Here is a 16,527-nt window from a genome sequence, read left to right on the forward strand (position 1 = left end):
AGAAGTGGGGCTCTAGTGCTTTATTTAAGATAGTCTTTGATTTACAGTGAAAAATAAAGATGAGATTTTTTTTTAGCAGCAGTTTGAATTGAATTTTTGTATTTTACTTACACTTTGTTTGTATTCCAAAATACATGTAGTTCTGTAGTTCTGTAGCACAGGCCCCTGTGAACACCTGCTTCTGCTGTTGGAGAACTCTTTCCCAATCTGATGCATTCCTAAGATGCATCTCTGCTTGTCGCTGAACAAAAACTGACTTTTACCCCTTCTTGAATTATGCAGATGTGGTTGTGATGCAGGTGTAATCACATCATTTATTAATCTCTTATAGAGGTTGTCTGAAGAGTTTTGTTGCTTGGGCTTGAAACAGCGCTTCTTTTGTTTTCCTTTCTCTTTTATTTTTTCCACCCCCACACTGAATATTTTTTTAGGCTATTGACATCTAAAAAGGACAGAAGTTGCCTTTTGTTAATCTAACTTAATCACTGTCTTTCATCATATATTACACTACCATATCTCTCAATTTTGATGGTTTTATTGAGCTCAGAATGTGAGAAGCAAGTTCTATTCCAAAGCACTCACAGGTCTTTTGTACAAACACACAAAAGGAGAACCAAAACATGGAAGAGAGAATTCCAGACACCTAACTATCATACCAGTAATGTTAAAATGTTCAGTGGGTACAAACACCTCTCTTTTCCCTCTGCCCCAGGCTCCCTCACGACAGTGGACATTAATTCCTTGTGAGTGTTCGCTTGCAGTGTTTTGCTAAATATCAAATAATTTATCATGGTATTTCCTGAATAGGCAATAACACAAAGGGGCAGCAGCTGGCAGGAGGTAAGAGGGGAAAAAAGTTCTGTTTGATCAAATAAATGTAGAGACTTTAATATTCCTGATGCTTGTATATATACGTATACATAAATTGTCATACCATAGCCTAAGGCTTTCATAGCAAGTTAGCAAAATACAGTGTTTAAATTCTGCTGTATCTTTTCAACAACATGTTTAATTTATTCTCTTCAGAGGCAGAATGGATCTAAGGACAGCCTAATAGAAGAACCATCTCTGCTATCCACTAATAATGTTGATGGAAAACCCAACACTAAGATTGTAAAAACTGTACAGGTGTCACGCTTCAAGGTGGAGACTTGACTGATGAATTGAAGATGGTGAATGGATTTTGGTCTTTGGAAAATGAGAATTTGTTTATGTGTGCAAGGGAAGGAACTGAAGTCGACGCGGTGGTCTTTCCTTCAGGACACCTGGCAGTGCAGCCTGCTTGCTGGGAAGACCAAGCAATGCTTTTATCACCAACACCATTCTAGTGGTGTGGCTGACTGAGGACAAGCTGCCTGATAGACAACCAAAACCAAAAGTCTTTGCAAAACTGAAAGATCAGTAGTTACATTTCCAAAAAATGAACAACAACAAAAAAATTGCTGCAACAAAACAGGCTTCACGGTCTGCTCTGTAACTGAATAGCCTTGTTCTAAGAAGTGACTGTTAACTGACATGATCAGGATCAGATGCTTCAAGATAAGTAAAATAGTCATATTTTTGGTCAATTGTGCAATACAGTGTGATATGGGGAAATTATCTTCACAATTTATATGGGGATCAACTTATGTTCTGAGACATAAGTACAGATAGCTCTTACAAGGGTTATTTTAACCTAGCACAATAACAGATGCTTGTGTTGTTGATACAAATTCTGACTCAACCCATTTTAGCTCAAAAACACTAGACTCTGTAACATGCTGTAGCAGTGCATTCCAGAGGTGATACAGAATTACTTTGCTTTGGGCAGGTTTAAGTGCTAAATTTTGAATGTCCTTTTGTGTAGAGGGACTATTTAAATGAACATTCCATACCACAGAAATACATTTACCAACTTGTAGTAAAGCACACTGGAAACTGGGGAATGTAAATTGACCCACTGTGTTAAAACTGCTTAACAAGGCACTTCAGTGCTGGTTAAATGAAACTTGTGGAGTAGTATTTAAAACAGCTAGAAAATAGCGCCTTCTTTTTTTTTAATCTAGATTAGCAAAATCTGTCTTAATATCTCATATCAAATAATCTGACACTTTTCTCTGAGCCATTTCTACTATGTTAAAATGACAAAGGCAGTAAGTATTTCAGGTATGAGAACTATAATTTTTTTCTATTGTCATGGTAGGAATACTAAGTTTTAATGATGCTGCACATTGAGTGGGTAATCTTCTAAAATATATCTGAAGTGATGCCTGGCTTTCCTGTTGTCCTATCACTTACAAATATCTGAAAATCACTTTTCTGCCTCCCATTTGTCCACAGTCAGCACATGGAAGAACCTTCAGGTGCTGCTGACTTGCTAGGGAGTTTAGCAAAGTCTTTGTGTCGTGGAAGTAATTTTTTGCTAAATGTAATCATTGAACAAAGTACTGAATTTGTCAAACAGTGTTGCAAACAGCTGTAGCAGCTCATGTGCCTTTCTACATCCGTCCCCTCCACACTCAACCCTCACAACCCACAGAGATTTGCAGTAATCCTGTATCTTACAGTCCAAGCAACACCAGGGAACTGCAGCCCTGTCAGAAAAGCAACACTGCTTGAGAACTGGAGTTAGCATAAGGTGTCTAAGTTACACTTTACAAGAAGCATGGGACTGCTAAGACGCATTTTAACTGACTAAACTGGTAAGCAAAATGTTGTACAATGTGTTTTATTTTCCACTCTATTTTTTGATTCTTCATTGTTTCACGATGTGGCCAGGTGGATGTTACTAGCCAGGGTGGCCGCCATACAGTGTATATATTCCTATCACAGTATGGAGTGGTCTCTAGGCTAGGAAGTGCTGCAGGGAAGGCAGATTCACTTAACAAATACTTTGGTCATTTACTTGGGACAGCTCTGCTTCTACAGTCTCAGTAAACAAATCTAAGGGAATGAAAGAGCAAGATCGAAAAAATTCATGTAGTAAAATGAATGTAGTAAAAATTCAGTTTTCATGGAGGCTCTTTAGAATTTTTTGAACTTCCTGTGGATTTAATTCTAGGACATTGTTGGGCTTGGTTTAAAGTATTTGCTCAGCTTTTTAAGTTTGTTAAATGGTTTCATTGTCATTGCTCCAATTTAAAGTGATCCTGTAGGATCTGTTTATGACCTTGTGTAGTACTGTCAAGAACAACAGTCAAGAAAAGCCCAAACAAAACAAAAAAAACAAACCAAACCAAACCAAACAAAAAAAAAAAATCCAAACCACAGCAAAGAACCCTGATCAACCCCTAGGGGAAAAAAGAAATCACCATGGCAAAATGGCTTAATAGAGAGCATCACGATCTTTTAGAAGACAACTGAAAAATGACAAACTATACAAGAACTGATTAGTATCAGCAATGAAAGCTGCTCCTTGTTCCTTTGAGAAGGTATTCCAGCTTGGAGCATTACCACTTGGTTATAGTTTGGTGCTTTCTAATCATTACCATTAGTTTGCTATCCTTACCCAGGCACAGGTAAGTAGTAGTACATATCTATTACTGCAGGGGGATTTCTGTTACTGAGCATTATCTGTACATAGCGTACCTATCTTGCCAATCTTTAAATATTGATCAAGAAGGTTTATATTGAACCTCATGTTTTCCTGTATGCTTTCATCTTCCTGTGGGCCTTTTGTGTGTTATTGCTGGATACCCTCAGCCAAGTGCATGGTGTTTTACTTACTGCACTACATCAGAAAATAGCTTGTCTAGTCTAGTAGTGAAAGGTTTAAATTCTCAAGTCACTGGAGAGTTGTTTTGTAACCAAGCCAACTTTTTTGCATTTAGATGAGAAGTTTACAGAGAGAGCCCGAGATCTGAGTTAGTGATCTTCTCCCTGATGAGACTATGTAGGAAGCAGGTTTTTAGCAAGTCTGATGTTAGCCGGGCCACTACAATCCAGTTTTGTGTCCACAAAAAAGACTAAAGATATAATGCCTCTATTACACATTTTCCAAATGTTTTGTTGTGCCAAAACAAGGCAAAACTTGCAACAAGGATATCACTGTCAGCTAATAGTACAGAAAAGCAAGTTTCTTTCATATATGTGATCCTCCTTTCCCTTAAGCTTCTTTTCCTCAATCATTTGAGGAAAAGCACGTTTTTAATGATATTTTTGTGGGAGATATACACAAGTGATCAATCACTGGAAACATTGTGTCACAGCTATGCCTTCTACATCTAAACCAGTTTTACATGTCTAAGTCATCAGCCTCTTACAGCTCTGAGCTACACCTTGCCCCTTCCACTGTTGCTACCCTTCCCCAGCTCTCCTGGGGCGTTCAGTGCCTAGAGGCAGTAGCATTTTCAGATCTGCAGTCTGGACGTCAGTCTAAAATACTTGTACATCCTGATGAATCAGGCAAAAGACGTGAGATGTGTAACAGTGTCAGGATGTTTACCCTGGGGTTGAATGCCATATACAGACCCCTGCTCACTTGGACAAAGGATTGGTATTTGAGGCCTTCTCATCTTAATTCTCCTGAACTGATCTCAGGCCAATGATTTTAACTTTGTGCCTCTGCCTTTACCTCTTCTGAGACTTTCATAAGTGCTAAGCATTGGTAAGTTATAGAACTCTCACTAATTAGCAACAATTACAACATACTTGTACAACCTTTTGCAAAACATTTATTTTATACAATAAAGAGGGCTTGCTAACCACAGCACAAAAGTACTGTAGTATATCCTGTACTGGTTCCCTTGCTTAGTTGGCTGGTTTCTTTCATTTGGAGCTAGCCTGGACCTGCTCTTTTCTACACTGCACCTCTTACCAGTATCACTAAGTCTGCAACTTGTATTCTAATCAAGCTCATTATTTTGATGATGTTTGTTGCAAAGTCATTACCATTTAAGTTGCCAAATTTATTCCCTTTATGCAGCTGGATATTGAACTGAAGAGACAGCATGTTTTCTTTTGGGAAAATTTGTTTAATTCAGAACTCCCTAGAAAGGTGTTTGAAGACAACATACATGAACATACCAATGTGATACCTTTGTTCCATGTACACTAAGTATTCATGAAGCAACTGTGTGCTTTATTTTAAAATGAGTTTGATAGATGGCTGTGTCAACACTTGTGTCCAGGTTATTTAAAAGTCAAGTAAAACTTGAATTTTTAGGGCATTGCATGGTTGCCTGTGTGTCTTATTTACATTACACTAAGGAGCAAAGCCTTCAGAAACACAGATTCATTTGACACCACCATCTGGTAAAAACAGGTGTAGTACCAATTAAAATCCACTTGAGGATACAGCTTCTCCAGATTAAGTATTTTATCTTGCAGCAGGAAGTTGTCAGTGTAAGCTTTGCATTTCCAGTGCACATCTATACCAGTTTCCTTTCTCACCTAAAAATCACCAGAGAGCAACAGCAGACTATGTGAGCTGTCAAAGCAAACACACAGATACAGAGCCAGTGTGGCAGACAGTCTCTGCTTAATGTGTCTGTTTTTATTTCTGTATTTGTTCTCCTGAGTAAGAGCTGTGGTGTGTTGACCTTGGCAGGACACCAGGTGCCCACCAAGCTGCTCTATCACCCCCCTCCTTAACAGGATGGGCAAGGGAATTAGATGGACAAAATCCTTGTGGGTCAAGATAAAGGAGTTTAGTAAAGCAGAAGCAAAAGCAAAAAATAACCAAACTCCAAAAGATTTACATTTTCTACTTCCCAGGAGCACATGGTGTCCACCCAGTTCCTGCAAAGCAGGGCTCAGTACATGTAGTACGTTGTTCCAGAACATGAATACCTTACCCTTTCTTTTCAGTTTTTATTGCTGAGCAGAGTCTTATACTCTGATGTTTTTTTCAAGGGTGCAATTCAGTTAGCCAGTTATACAAAGTAAAAGGCAGTCCTAATGTTTAACATCATACTTCACATTTACCAGCATTAGTATTTAAGTAATCTGTGACCGTCACATTGCTCCCTATGCAAAAGAGAGGAAAAGCTCACTTTTCCCTTGTTCTACTCCACTATAACACCTGTATTAAACTTTACAGCTTGGGGTTCTACATCTTTTTTAGCTGAAAGGAAGTTTACCCTGGGTTTGATACCAAACAAGTATCTAACCCTGGGGTTAGGTACCAATCATCAAATCCTGTCACTAGCTGTTGCTCATGAGATTTTTTTTTTAAGTTTTAAAAAGCTACTCCTGTTGGTCTTACACTTCAAGAACAAAGGCCCACGAGCAGAACTCCCGAACAGATGGTATCTTCAGGGAATGTAATCCCTAATAAAAACCCTAAACTTTCAAGTACATCCCATAATTACAAGCTGGATCTCTTAAAAATTAATTACTCTTGTCTAAACCTCTCTCTCTTGACGAACTAAAAAAAACCTTACACTTAGAATTAGTAACATGCCTACATTCAGTACTGAAAAATCACACAGTGCAAGATACAAAATTAAGCATTTGTTCTTCTGATAAACCATGTTAAATCTTCCTAGAAAAATAAGCAGCAATCCCAATTATTTCAAGAGTATTTCACTCCAAGTTATGCTGAAGTACCACATGTTGTAGCTGGTCAAGGTGATAATAAACCAAGCTTGCCATTCTCCATGTTGGATAAACACCTTTCCTGATATTATTAAACCCACGTTTGCTGAATTTCTGCTTTTTAAATTTCTACTTTTGCTCACCACAATAGAAATCTCAGCCAACTCTATCTTCAAATACTACAGGAGACCGTGGTTTAAGTCATCACATCCCAACTCACTGCTAGGTTTTGTTTCATCCAAAGAGGTGCACTGGTATCTCAACAATAACACAAAGAAGTCTGAACTCTGAAACAGAAGCACTAAAACTTGGAAAAGATAGAAATTCTGAGAACAGAAACATAAATCTTTATTTTTTTATCTATATAAATATTACCAGACACTGCCACAATGCAGTTAAATGCACTATGTCTTACTACATGGAGGCTTAGTAGTCCATCTTTTAAACAGTTTTTTGTTTCTTAAGCAGGAATGTTTCAAGAGACAGTAATTGTTCTCAGGCTGCTTCTAGCAATTCTTCCTAAGGAAAAAATAAACACACAGTGTGAGACCCATGTAGCACACAGCTCTTTTCAGTAACATCCTCTAAATCCCCAACACAAATACAAAATTATAAAGATGAGCCTCCCCTCACCCCTTGAGCAAAAAGGTAAAATTTGCAAATCTAATTTTTATGAAGTCTGTCTAGAAGAGAGGCCTTTTGCCCACCTAAGCAAGAATTCAAATAGTAACTACAGGCTGGTGGCAGTAATTATTCTTTCTGGCTAGTGGGAATCAACAGAAGTTTCTGCAGTACTAACTCGTGCATATGACTATGCATTAGAAAACACTCTGGGAACAGTAAGCCAATAATACACATGATTTAATAATTCTATGTTGGAAAACAAGCAGCAGACCTGTTACTGGACACTTTACTAGTAATGGGTTACACAAACTTTTCTCTTCCCAGAGAGAGATTCATACAGAGTGCCCACCTTGCCTGGAGTGCAGATGGTGTGGATGGATTTCACAGGCTCACCTCCTACCAGCAGCAGGGGTAAAAGATTCAGTGCATCTGTGTTGCTCAAGCAGATTTTCGCATTTCATTGATGAGACTTTCAGATTTTATTACTTTCAGGACCATTATGGCCAACCTGAAGGAGTTTCAACACTTCGCTGAAGATTAGTTATATTTTCTCCTGAAAAAAACCAAACCCAAACAAAAGCTACAGGGATGTAATACAGGATCACTCTTATACCAGATTTCCAGTACTGACCTAGAAATTCCTGGCTTCAGAGACTTGGATTACGTACCACACCCTTGGGTATGTAGGTTACACAAAAAAAGACTTGATAGTGCATGTAATTTTTACTTAATACCTTGTCTGCACTAATGAAATTTGGGCTGACTTGTACTACTCAGCTTTTCAGTAGCGTTGGCTTTTCCAAGACTTTACAGTGAAGCAGTATCTGGCATATGACATTCCAAGTTTTCTTTCATATTTTGCCAGTCTTTTTAACATTTTCAAAGCTTGTGTTCTGAATTGCTCCACAATATCACACCCCTAAAAGCAAACATGAGAAAGCAAGTCCTTGTCTTGGACAGACTGGCAGCCACATACTGATTTAACAAAGCCACCCACACCAAATGTTTTAATTTTGTAGCTTCCACTTTGCTCTTTTTGATAAAAATATTGCCATCATGCTGATCTCACTCACACTGTTTCAGTTCTGATTTCTGCTCTGAAGTCATTGTGCCAAATCTCCTTGTCAGCAGAAAGCCTGCTTCATTTTAACAGGAGGCTAAGGGAAAGAGTTGTACAAAGAATTATTGTTACTCACAGCTCTGCAATCAGCACTTGGTGGCTTCTTCCAACCCTTCCATGCCCTTCTCAAGCTCAGAGGCTTTCACCACACAGGGAGATCCCAAACTTCCAGTAAGACATGCTAGAAACCTGCAAGAAGCATTCCTAGCATTAAATATTCTGTCAGGAATTTGACAATATCCAAGAACACTTTACACTTTCAAACGGGCATCAAGGAAAATCCAGCAAAAGAGGACAATATATTATACAATACTGAATAACACATCTACAAAAACAAAACACAATTTTTTCCTCTTTAAGAAGATTTAATGTTTTCTATGCATGAGAATTAAGCTGTAAACATCTTTTTACAATAGAAAATCTAGAGGCCACTGCTGGAAACATGGAAAATTATGTACTAATTACTTGCAAAGGTACTGACAGACAGCAGGGCTAAACAATGCTAAAAGTGGCCATTATAACTTTAGCTTTTCCTCTTCTAACAACTGTCACATTCTCCACTTTAAAAGACTGCAGAATAAAATCTACTACATAGCTACTCAACCATACTATTTCTACATGTTGCTTGGGGTTTTTTGTCCTTGCAAAAACAGAAAGGAGGAAGGTACATAACCAGCTCCCTAAAGCAGTTTGAGCAAGAATTCCTGTTTGCCTTTTTTGACACCACATCCATTCTGGACAGGAATGAATGGGCAACACAAAGGCCAAAACTTAAGTATGGGAACTCTTTACCTCTAAAATTAAATTTGTAGCTTATGAAAAAGAGAAATTAATCAGCTGAAAAAGATTTTAAAAATTCGCAATTAAGTAACATTTTATACAGAACAAACATTTAATAGGAAAAGCCAAGAATACCATGCTCCTAGGACATCTTTTGGTCATGGTGGTGCACGCTCCGGCCACTGACCAACTTCCATTGCTTTCATCTGGGGAAAAAAAAAAAGGGAGAAGACATATTTTGAAGAGCGACAGAGACACACGAACAGTACAAGGAGTCTAAAAGGACGCACTAGAGGTAAGTGCCCGATTTCGAAGACAAGCAGCGCCAATACCCACAGCCTAACACCGCACCTCCCTCAGCACCCGCGGCCGCCGGGCCGCTCCCGGCATGCCTCCCGCGGGGCGAACCATCCCTCCCGAAAGGGAGGGGGGTGCGCCGTGCACCGCCTCCTCCTCTTCCCGCAGCACAGCGGCCGCGTACTGAGTCTGCCGCAGACGCGAGGCCACAGATTCGGCCATCCACGCAGAAGGAGTCCTGAGCAGGCGACACCGCCCCGGAAAGGTGCCGGGGTGCGGACCAGCATAGGCTATACCCCCTGTCTCACCACGGCGATGGAGGCGCCTCAGAGAGGGAGGCGGTGTCGCTGTTTGCGCATGCGTAGTGCTGCGCCCGGCGAGGCGTGTGGGGGCTGCCGAGGGCAAGTTGCGGGTGCTTCCTGTTCCTTGTGGCAGCTCACTGTGTTCCCGGGGCGTTTGTGGGGGCTCCCCGTGTTCCCTGTGCCCTCGCGGCGACGAGGCTGCGGCAGACAAGTTCCCGGGATTCCCTTTGTCTTTACGGGGGCAGATCACGGTGGGGTGACTGCGCATAACATTCCATTCCGTGCGCCGCTTGCTCGTGGTTGCGATGCCTTGAGGTTGAGTTGTCTGTCCCCAGGCTGAACTCCCCTCACCTTTTGTAAACATAACCAGTGCCCTCAGATAACATACAGTAGAAGTTGCTCAATAGAGAAAAGGGATGTGTTTGAGGAATTGCACAAGGTTACATCACAGAAATAAACATGCATTAGGTGGGCCGAGGATGTTTTGCTGCGTGAAAGCTGTGACCTTTCACCCTGCGGTGTGCCTGATTGGTGGAAACCTCCACTTTGCTCCCCTGCAGAATAAGCAATGTTTATTTTCTAAACTTAGTTCTTTGTCTGTTCAGAGAGCCAAAATGGGCCTCATCCATCCCAGGAGCATCCTGCTGTTTGCTCTGCCGGGAGCACATGGAGAGGAACTGGCCTTGATGCACACTGCAAGTTGAGACAGCCCTCGGTATTTAAGGCTGGAATGCTGGCAGAAGCTCAGCTCTGCCAGAGTGCACATTTTCCACATTTCCAGACCTTGTGTTCACACATTTGAAATCCTGTGAGAAGGGGGAATCAGAGCAGGCAGGTACACCAGGAGGATAAACTGGCAGCGTGTCTAGGGAAGAGCAGGATGAGGATGGTGCCAGCTATAGGGAAACCTGTACAGCTCTCCTACCTGCCTTGCTCTGGTGGATTAAGCTATCATCCAACAAAAAATTCTACAACACTACTGATTCCCACACTTATAAATCCCAAAGATCACAATTTTTTTGTGGGTGAAACACAGGATGTAAGGTGCAAGTTGTAATCTCTGTGCAGTTCACGTCTGTGTGCCTGCTTCTTTGCTTGTCGAGTGGTCAGTGTTTCTCTGTAAGTTTCACATTCTTTGCTAGAATCCACCTTGCTCTGCTACTTGGGGCTGCTGTTGTCTGCTTGTTTCTTTTGGCTCCCCCTTATCTGGGAGTATCAGAGGAGGCACTTACATAGTGTGTGGAAGGCAGAGTTGCCAAGTCACTTCTGCAGGACAGCCTGGAGTGTGTTCTGCAGGTGTGAGTTCACCTTAGCTAAATTACAGGAGGTTATGAGAAGGCTGCCTAATGCCCAGGCAAGGAGACATGATTCATTGCAGCCAAGACACTTAGGAGGAATAAAGATAAATAAAAGGAAAAGTTAAGGGGCAGCAGATGTCATCACTTCGAGCTTCTGGGAAAGCCTTCATACTTGCAGGGGTGCAACATTAGTTTGCTTTACAGAAATTAGCTTTTGTGTCATTATGCTTAGACACGTCTAAGAAAGGGTATATTAATGCTCTGTTTATAGCACAAACTAAAATAACATCAACATTAATTTTAAACAGATTCACCTCTAATAGCTTTGGCTTGTCATTTGAAATTCTGTTTTGCACATGAGGAAGATGTGCAGTTGTCTTAGGCGTTGTCTCAAGCCAAACTTATGCATGCATAAAGGTCAGCACTTTGAGGAAAGTGATACTTATAATTCATAAGTAGTGGTCTTGGAGGGACACAGATGAGATTGTAGGTGACAGTCAAGCTATTAAATCAGTGGAGATCTGTGACTCTGTGTTGCTGATACAGTCAAGTGTTGATTTGCTGCTCAGGGACAGCTGCCTGGACAGAAGTATAAGTCAGATATAACTAGGTTTTGATTATCTAAGTAAACAGTATAGTGAGGAAAAAGCTTTAAATGTCTGTGACATTGAATAGCTAAATGAGAAAATGTTCCATCTATAGAACACTAACTGACTGTATGAACGATGTAGTCACTTCAGGTGAACCCAGGAATTGTTACTGAGTCACAGAGTCACAGAATGGTTCGGGTTGGAAGGGACCTGCTGTCCAAATGCTGTGCCATTGGCAAGGGTATCTTTCACTAGACCAGGTTGCACAAAAACACCCCACCAACCTGGCTTTGAAGACTTCCAGTAATGGGGACATCCACAGCTTCCCTGGGCAATCTCACTCTATCCTCAGAGTAAAGAATTTCTTCCTTTTGTCCAATTCGAGTGTCTAAATTTCTCCTCTTTTAGTTTCAGACCATTGTTCATTGTTCTGTCACTACAGGCAATGATAAAAAGCCTGTCTATATCTTTTTTTATAAGCTCCCTTTAAGTATTGAAAGGCTGCTTTAAGGTCTTCTCCAGGCTGAACAACACCAAGTCCTATGAATCCCTCCACCCTCAAACCTGTTGAGGTCTCTTTGAAGAGAGCCCCTTCTCTCAAGCCTTTCAGTTTGGTAAACTTGCTGAAGCAATCGTACCACGAGAGAACAGTGATCAAAGCTTTTGAGATTATAAACAGGTTAGGGACATTGATCACACATCCTGTTTTTCTTTCCTTACTGAACAACTTTGAAGACAGTAAAAATAATCAGTGGCACAATTTACAAAAGACAGGAGATGATACTGCACAGCTGGATTTATTTATTTTTTTCAAACTGATTCATTTAGTCCTATCAGGGTTAGAATTTTCTGTAAAGTGGCAACATAATTCAAATTGGAATGACTTAATGTGCCTCTCTTCTAGATGATCGCAGTGAATATGAATTCCTAATCTCTGAATCTGTGATCATTTTATTTGTTACAAATATTCCCACAAAACCAGGACATGCTAGATTGAAGACATAACTAACAATAATTCTTAGTTACCTAGTAGATAGAACAACCTCTTGAGGTGGAAACAGATACCACATTTAAATGTGTGGGAGGTGTAACAGAAGGTTAAAGTGTGAGTCCTGCTTTGCCAGGTCAGGACACTTCTGTCCCAGCAGTTGGCCCTGTTGTTCAGATTATTTATTGTACATTTTGCATGGTTAGCAGCTTTGAATTATCTGCTCTGGTACAAAGCCCTGTTGTAGCTTTGTGGCCTCTTATGTGGAATTTGAGTTAAACCACTGTCCAGTAGCATGCAGTGGTTGATGTATTCTAGTTTGCCCACATGGCCACAAGGCACGAGAGGACAACTTTGACCTACAGTAATTAAGAAAGAAAAGCTGAACCTACCTTGTGAAAGGCATAAGACACTCAAGTTTTTGTCTTTGAAGTTAATGGTGAGGTACTACTTTCTCTTTTGTTTCCTAAGCATATGATCAATTATTTAATCGCTGGAATTATTTCAGTGTCAATTGGCAATATTTTTAAAGCCAAATTATAAAAGGGCTAAAGAATATTAATTTCTTGAAGGTTTTCTGAAAAGTCATCATTTGGCTGGCTGAAAGTGCTGTGTGCACTACTTGTCATCCTGCCAAATGGAGAAAGCATGGGAGGATGCAGTGATAATGATTACATTTTCTAGTGTATTCATTCTTTTGGACAAATGTGTTTTCAGACAGTTTAACCAGCTTGCAAGCGGCGCTGCAGACTTCCAGCAGCAAGGTACCTGTGTCTCTAAGTATGTGTGGACAGCATTTGTGTTTTCAAGGTCTGCTGAGCTACTTCAAACCCAGCACTTCAATGAGTGCTGTTAACAGCCACATAAGCTGAGATCTTTCCTTTCTCTTAAAATACTCTTAAGCACTTCCTGAACATGCACAAAAGGCCTATTCTTATTACTGATGTGTTTTGTCAGACCTGAGAATTATTTCTGACAAGTTAGTACTGAAAGAGCCCATTAGGCCTTAAATGATATTAATTTATGTTACTATGTGCAAGGGAGAGTGAATATTCAGTCTTACTCTACAAGTGGAATAAGCACAGTTCTGGCTCCTCATCCTTTTCAGTAGCCATTGATTTCCTGTGAACGCTAATAAGCAGTCAAAATCTGAATCTGCAATAAACATCTTGTTTTGTTCCACTCTGTCTGGGTGTGTCTTCAGTTTTCCTGAGTGAATTCCAACACTAACTTGTAAGGCTGAAATTCCCCGTTGTGCTTTCTTCAGCAAGAAAACCAGTTCCTGCCCTTCCTGGCTTGTGGCCTCATTTCAGTTCCCAACATCAATTAACTGCTCCATGAGTTTTGTCAGTACTGGTATTTGTGGCAGCATGCCACAAAACCGGTCACTGAAACGGTCAGTCTCCCAAAAACATGCAATTTGCCATTAGGCACATTACAATGTGCAGTAAAAGATAATAAAATTAATAAAAATAGTTCAATATTTGTTTCTCTCAGTACTCTGAGAAGAGTCAAAAAAGGTTAAACATCTGTACTTCAGTTTGAGATATATTTTGCAGAGAAAGCTTGCAGATCCACCTATTCTTTGCTTCCTTTTCTTCATAAAGATTAAGGGGCCACTGTGTGCACAATATTTTAGTGCTGTTATAGGAAATCTAACACAACAGAGTAGACTATTTGGAGGGAGCATCGTTGTAAAAGCTGAAATATCTCTAAAGTGATTTGTGAGCAGCAAGGCATTAGTTTGTTCCTGTTGGGCTGTCTTGAGGCACTTGCAAAGTCAGACTTTCTGCGTGCCCTTGCTGAACTCCCGCCGAAGTTGCAGGGTATGATTTCCTTGGATTTTTATCCGCATTAATTCTCGGCGTCTTGTTTTGCTGCAGCCCACCAGAGGTCAGTGTAATGCCGAGAATGGCGAGCAGTACGGCCAGGACGGTGATGCCAGGTTGCTGGGCTTATAGGAGCCTAGCAGCGATCTGTCAGCAGCACACCTTGTCTTTTGCCAGTACCAGCTGAATTAGAGAAAGGGTATGGAGCTGGCAGTGAGTCAGTGTGAAGTCACCTGTAGGTGGTGAGCTTGCCTCCAGAAGCATGAAACTGGCTATATCTTTGAAAGAGTGTTAATGTCAATTAGCAGCTTTTCAGATATTCTGGAGAGCCAAAGAACGGCCTAAACTTATTAAGCTCTTCTCTCAATGGCTCATTCCCTTCCTTTTCTGGCAACACTTTTTCGTTGAATGAAGCCCCTCACTGGACTGTAGTGACATGTCAATTTCCTTCAAAAGTTATAACATTTATGGGAAACATTGTGTGACAGTGTAATTTTTTTCCTCCTTTTTATTTGTTGTTACTGACTTTGTTTGCCACTGTATTTCCCTATTCAGCTGATTTGTTCAGGGCATTTGCAAGTTCCTCTCAGCTTCTGTTGGTAGCCTCACTTGCTGAGTACGATAAACTACAAAACCCACTAAAATACTGGCACACTAAAATTTTTGTTAAACCTGTAAGAATTTTTTGTTTTCAGAAATTTTTTGTAACCATTCTGTATCACAGGTCTCTTCATCTGGTGCACTGCATTTGAAGCTGATTTGCCAGAGTGTTTCCCTATGTGTTCTATGATTTTTATCACTACTAACAAGACAATAGGCTAGGCTATCCTGGACATAACAGATGTTTAGAACAATTGTCTTTTCCCCCTGTGATATGAATCCAGCAATTGACTCTTTTGTGGTAGTTCTAGGACTGAGTATTTGGTAGAAATAAGTACTCAGGCTCAAGTAAATCAGTTTGTAAAGCAGATTTTCATGGACTTGAGCATCCCCAAAAGAAGACTCATTTACTAATGTGTAAATTTGGGCATCAGTGGCAAATAACAGACTGCTCCCTTACATATACTTTTAGGATAACGTTTCCATTATTGTATAAAAAATTCTCACAATTATTGAAAAAGCCACAGAAAATCGATATGGGAATAGCTTGGTGCAGAGATCTGCCCAGCAGCATATATTTATTTACTCTTGAATTAGGAAAAAAACTTGAAACTGGTGCAGGAAAATGACACATTGGCCTTGGCATAGTGTCCACAGTTCTGCTCAGCAGATATGAGCTGCTCAGCTGCTCTGTGGGGATGGTGGATGAACCTGCCCCAGATTCTGATTGTGAGAATTTCTCCATTGTTAAGTCAAACAATTTTAATTTTTGTGTTGGTGGACTGATTATTTTCAAAGAATGATGGTTTTGTATGTGTATTGGCATTGTCTTGCACTGTATATGGTATATACACTACACTTGTTTTGGAAAAGTTAACTCTAATTCCTGATACATTCAAATAGTCTAGAAATAGCTTTTATTTTCAAAACATTGGTTAATGTAAACATACACTTATGTGTATTCTTACCTCATTCTTACATCATTGTTAAGGGTTTGAAGTGTTTATTGTTGTTGAGAAGCTCAGTCAAAGTGGGCACGGAGTAAAAATGATGACTGTTTGTTTAAGTTACCATCACGTAGTAGTGGTAGTGCTGGTAGTTTTTTAGGGTGGTTTGTGAAAGTAGTTTTTTTTCTTTCCACTAGAAGTTCAGTCTTATTATAGCACTTTGCACATTAGCCAGGAGTAGCATGTTCAGTTAATTTGACACTGGGCATGTTTGAATATGACTTCCAGGTTTAGTTTGAATAATTTCTTCAGTTTCTTGGAACAAAGTTGTTTTAGTCCTGTGGAAATGGGCAGAACAATAGTGAGAAAGATTACAATATCCTTGCTTTTCTTCAGGGTGTGTTCTCTTTGTAGAGTCCCTTGGACAGGTCCCAGGCTCTCTCCTTGTTCCCTGTTCTTTAATTTCTAGTAGAAAGGAGTAGAAGAGATTCAACAACATTTGTTGTACAGAAAAGTGCTTGTTTATTCTTGTCCAGATAATCAGGAGCTGTCACCTAGGTACTTAAATTACCAATACATTTCCTTTGTAGAGATGTTCTGTAGCTGAAACTCCTCTGGCTTTGTAAGAATGGAGCC

At 40.2% G+C, this 16,527-nt stretch overlaps 1 protein-coding gene, 1 long non-coding RNA gene and 1 other non-coding gene across 5 annotated transcripts in view; 1 reads left to right on the forward strand and 2 right to left on the reverse strand.

The window, feature by feature from the left end:
• Positions 1-5,259, forward strand: part of EPB41L4A (erythrocyte membrane protein band 4.1 like 4A) — a 117,535-nt gene extending 112,276 nt beyond the window's left edge. For both annotated transcript variants that reach the window (XM_030968200.1, XM_030968201.1), the window contains exon 23: positions 1,027-5,259. In XM_030968200.1, the coding sequence (XP_030824060.1) occupies positions 1,027-1,155 (129 nt within the window). In that variant the 3' untranslated portion in view covers positions 1,156-5,259. The remainder of the gene's footprint in view (positions 1-1,026) is intronic.
• LOC115915121 lies at positions 4,676-9,406 on the reverse strand. 2 transcript variants are annotated; one of them, XR_004061485.1, is made up of 5 exons: positions 9,377-9,406; positions 9,176-9,246; positions 8,337-8,449; positions 7,534-7,693; positions 4,676-7,035 (listed from the first exon to the last, which is right to left on the reverse strand). It is a non-coding gene; the product is annotated as an uncharacterized LOC115915121 (long non-coding RNA). The 2 variants fall into 2 exon arrangements; XR_004061484.1 differs by having other exon boundaries at positions 9,331-9,395.
• On the reverse strand, positions 8,894-9,026 carry LOC115915829. Its single transcript, XR_004061529.1, has one exon. It is a non-coding gene; the product is annotated as a small nucleolar RNA SNORA13 (small nucleolar RNA).
• Positions 9,407-16,527: the final 7,121 nt, after the last annotated feature.

The sequence above is a fragment of the Camarhynchus parvulus genome, chromosome Z (genome assembly GCF_901933205.1).
Source record: "Camarhynchus parvulus chromosome Z, STF_HiC, whole genome shotgun sequence".
NCBI lineage: Eukaryota > Metazoa > Chordata > Aves > Passeriformes > Thraupidae > Camarhynchus > Camarhynchus parvulus.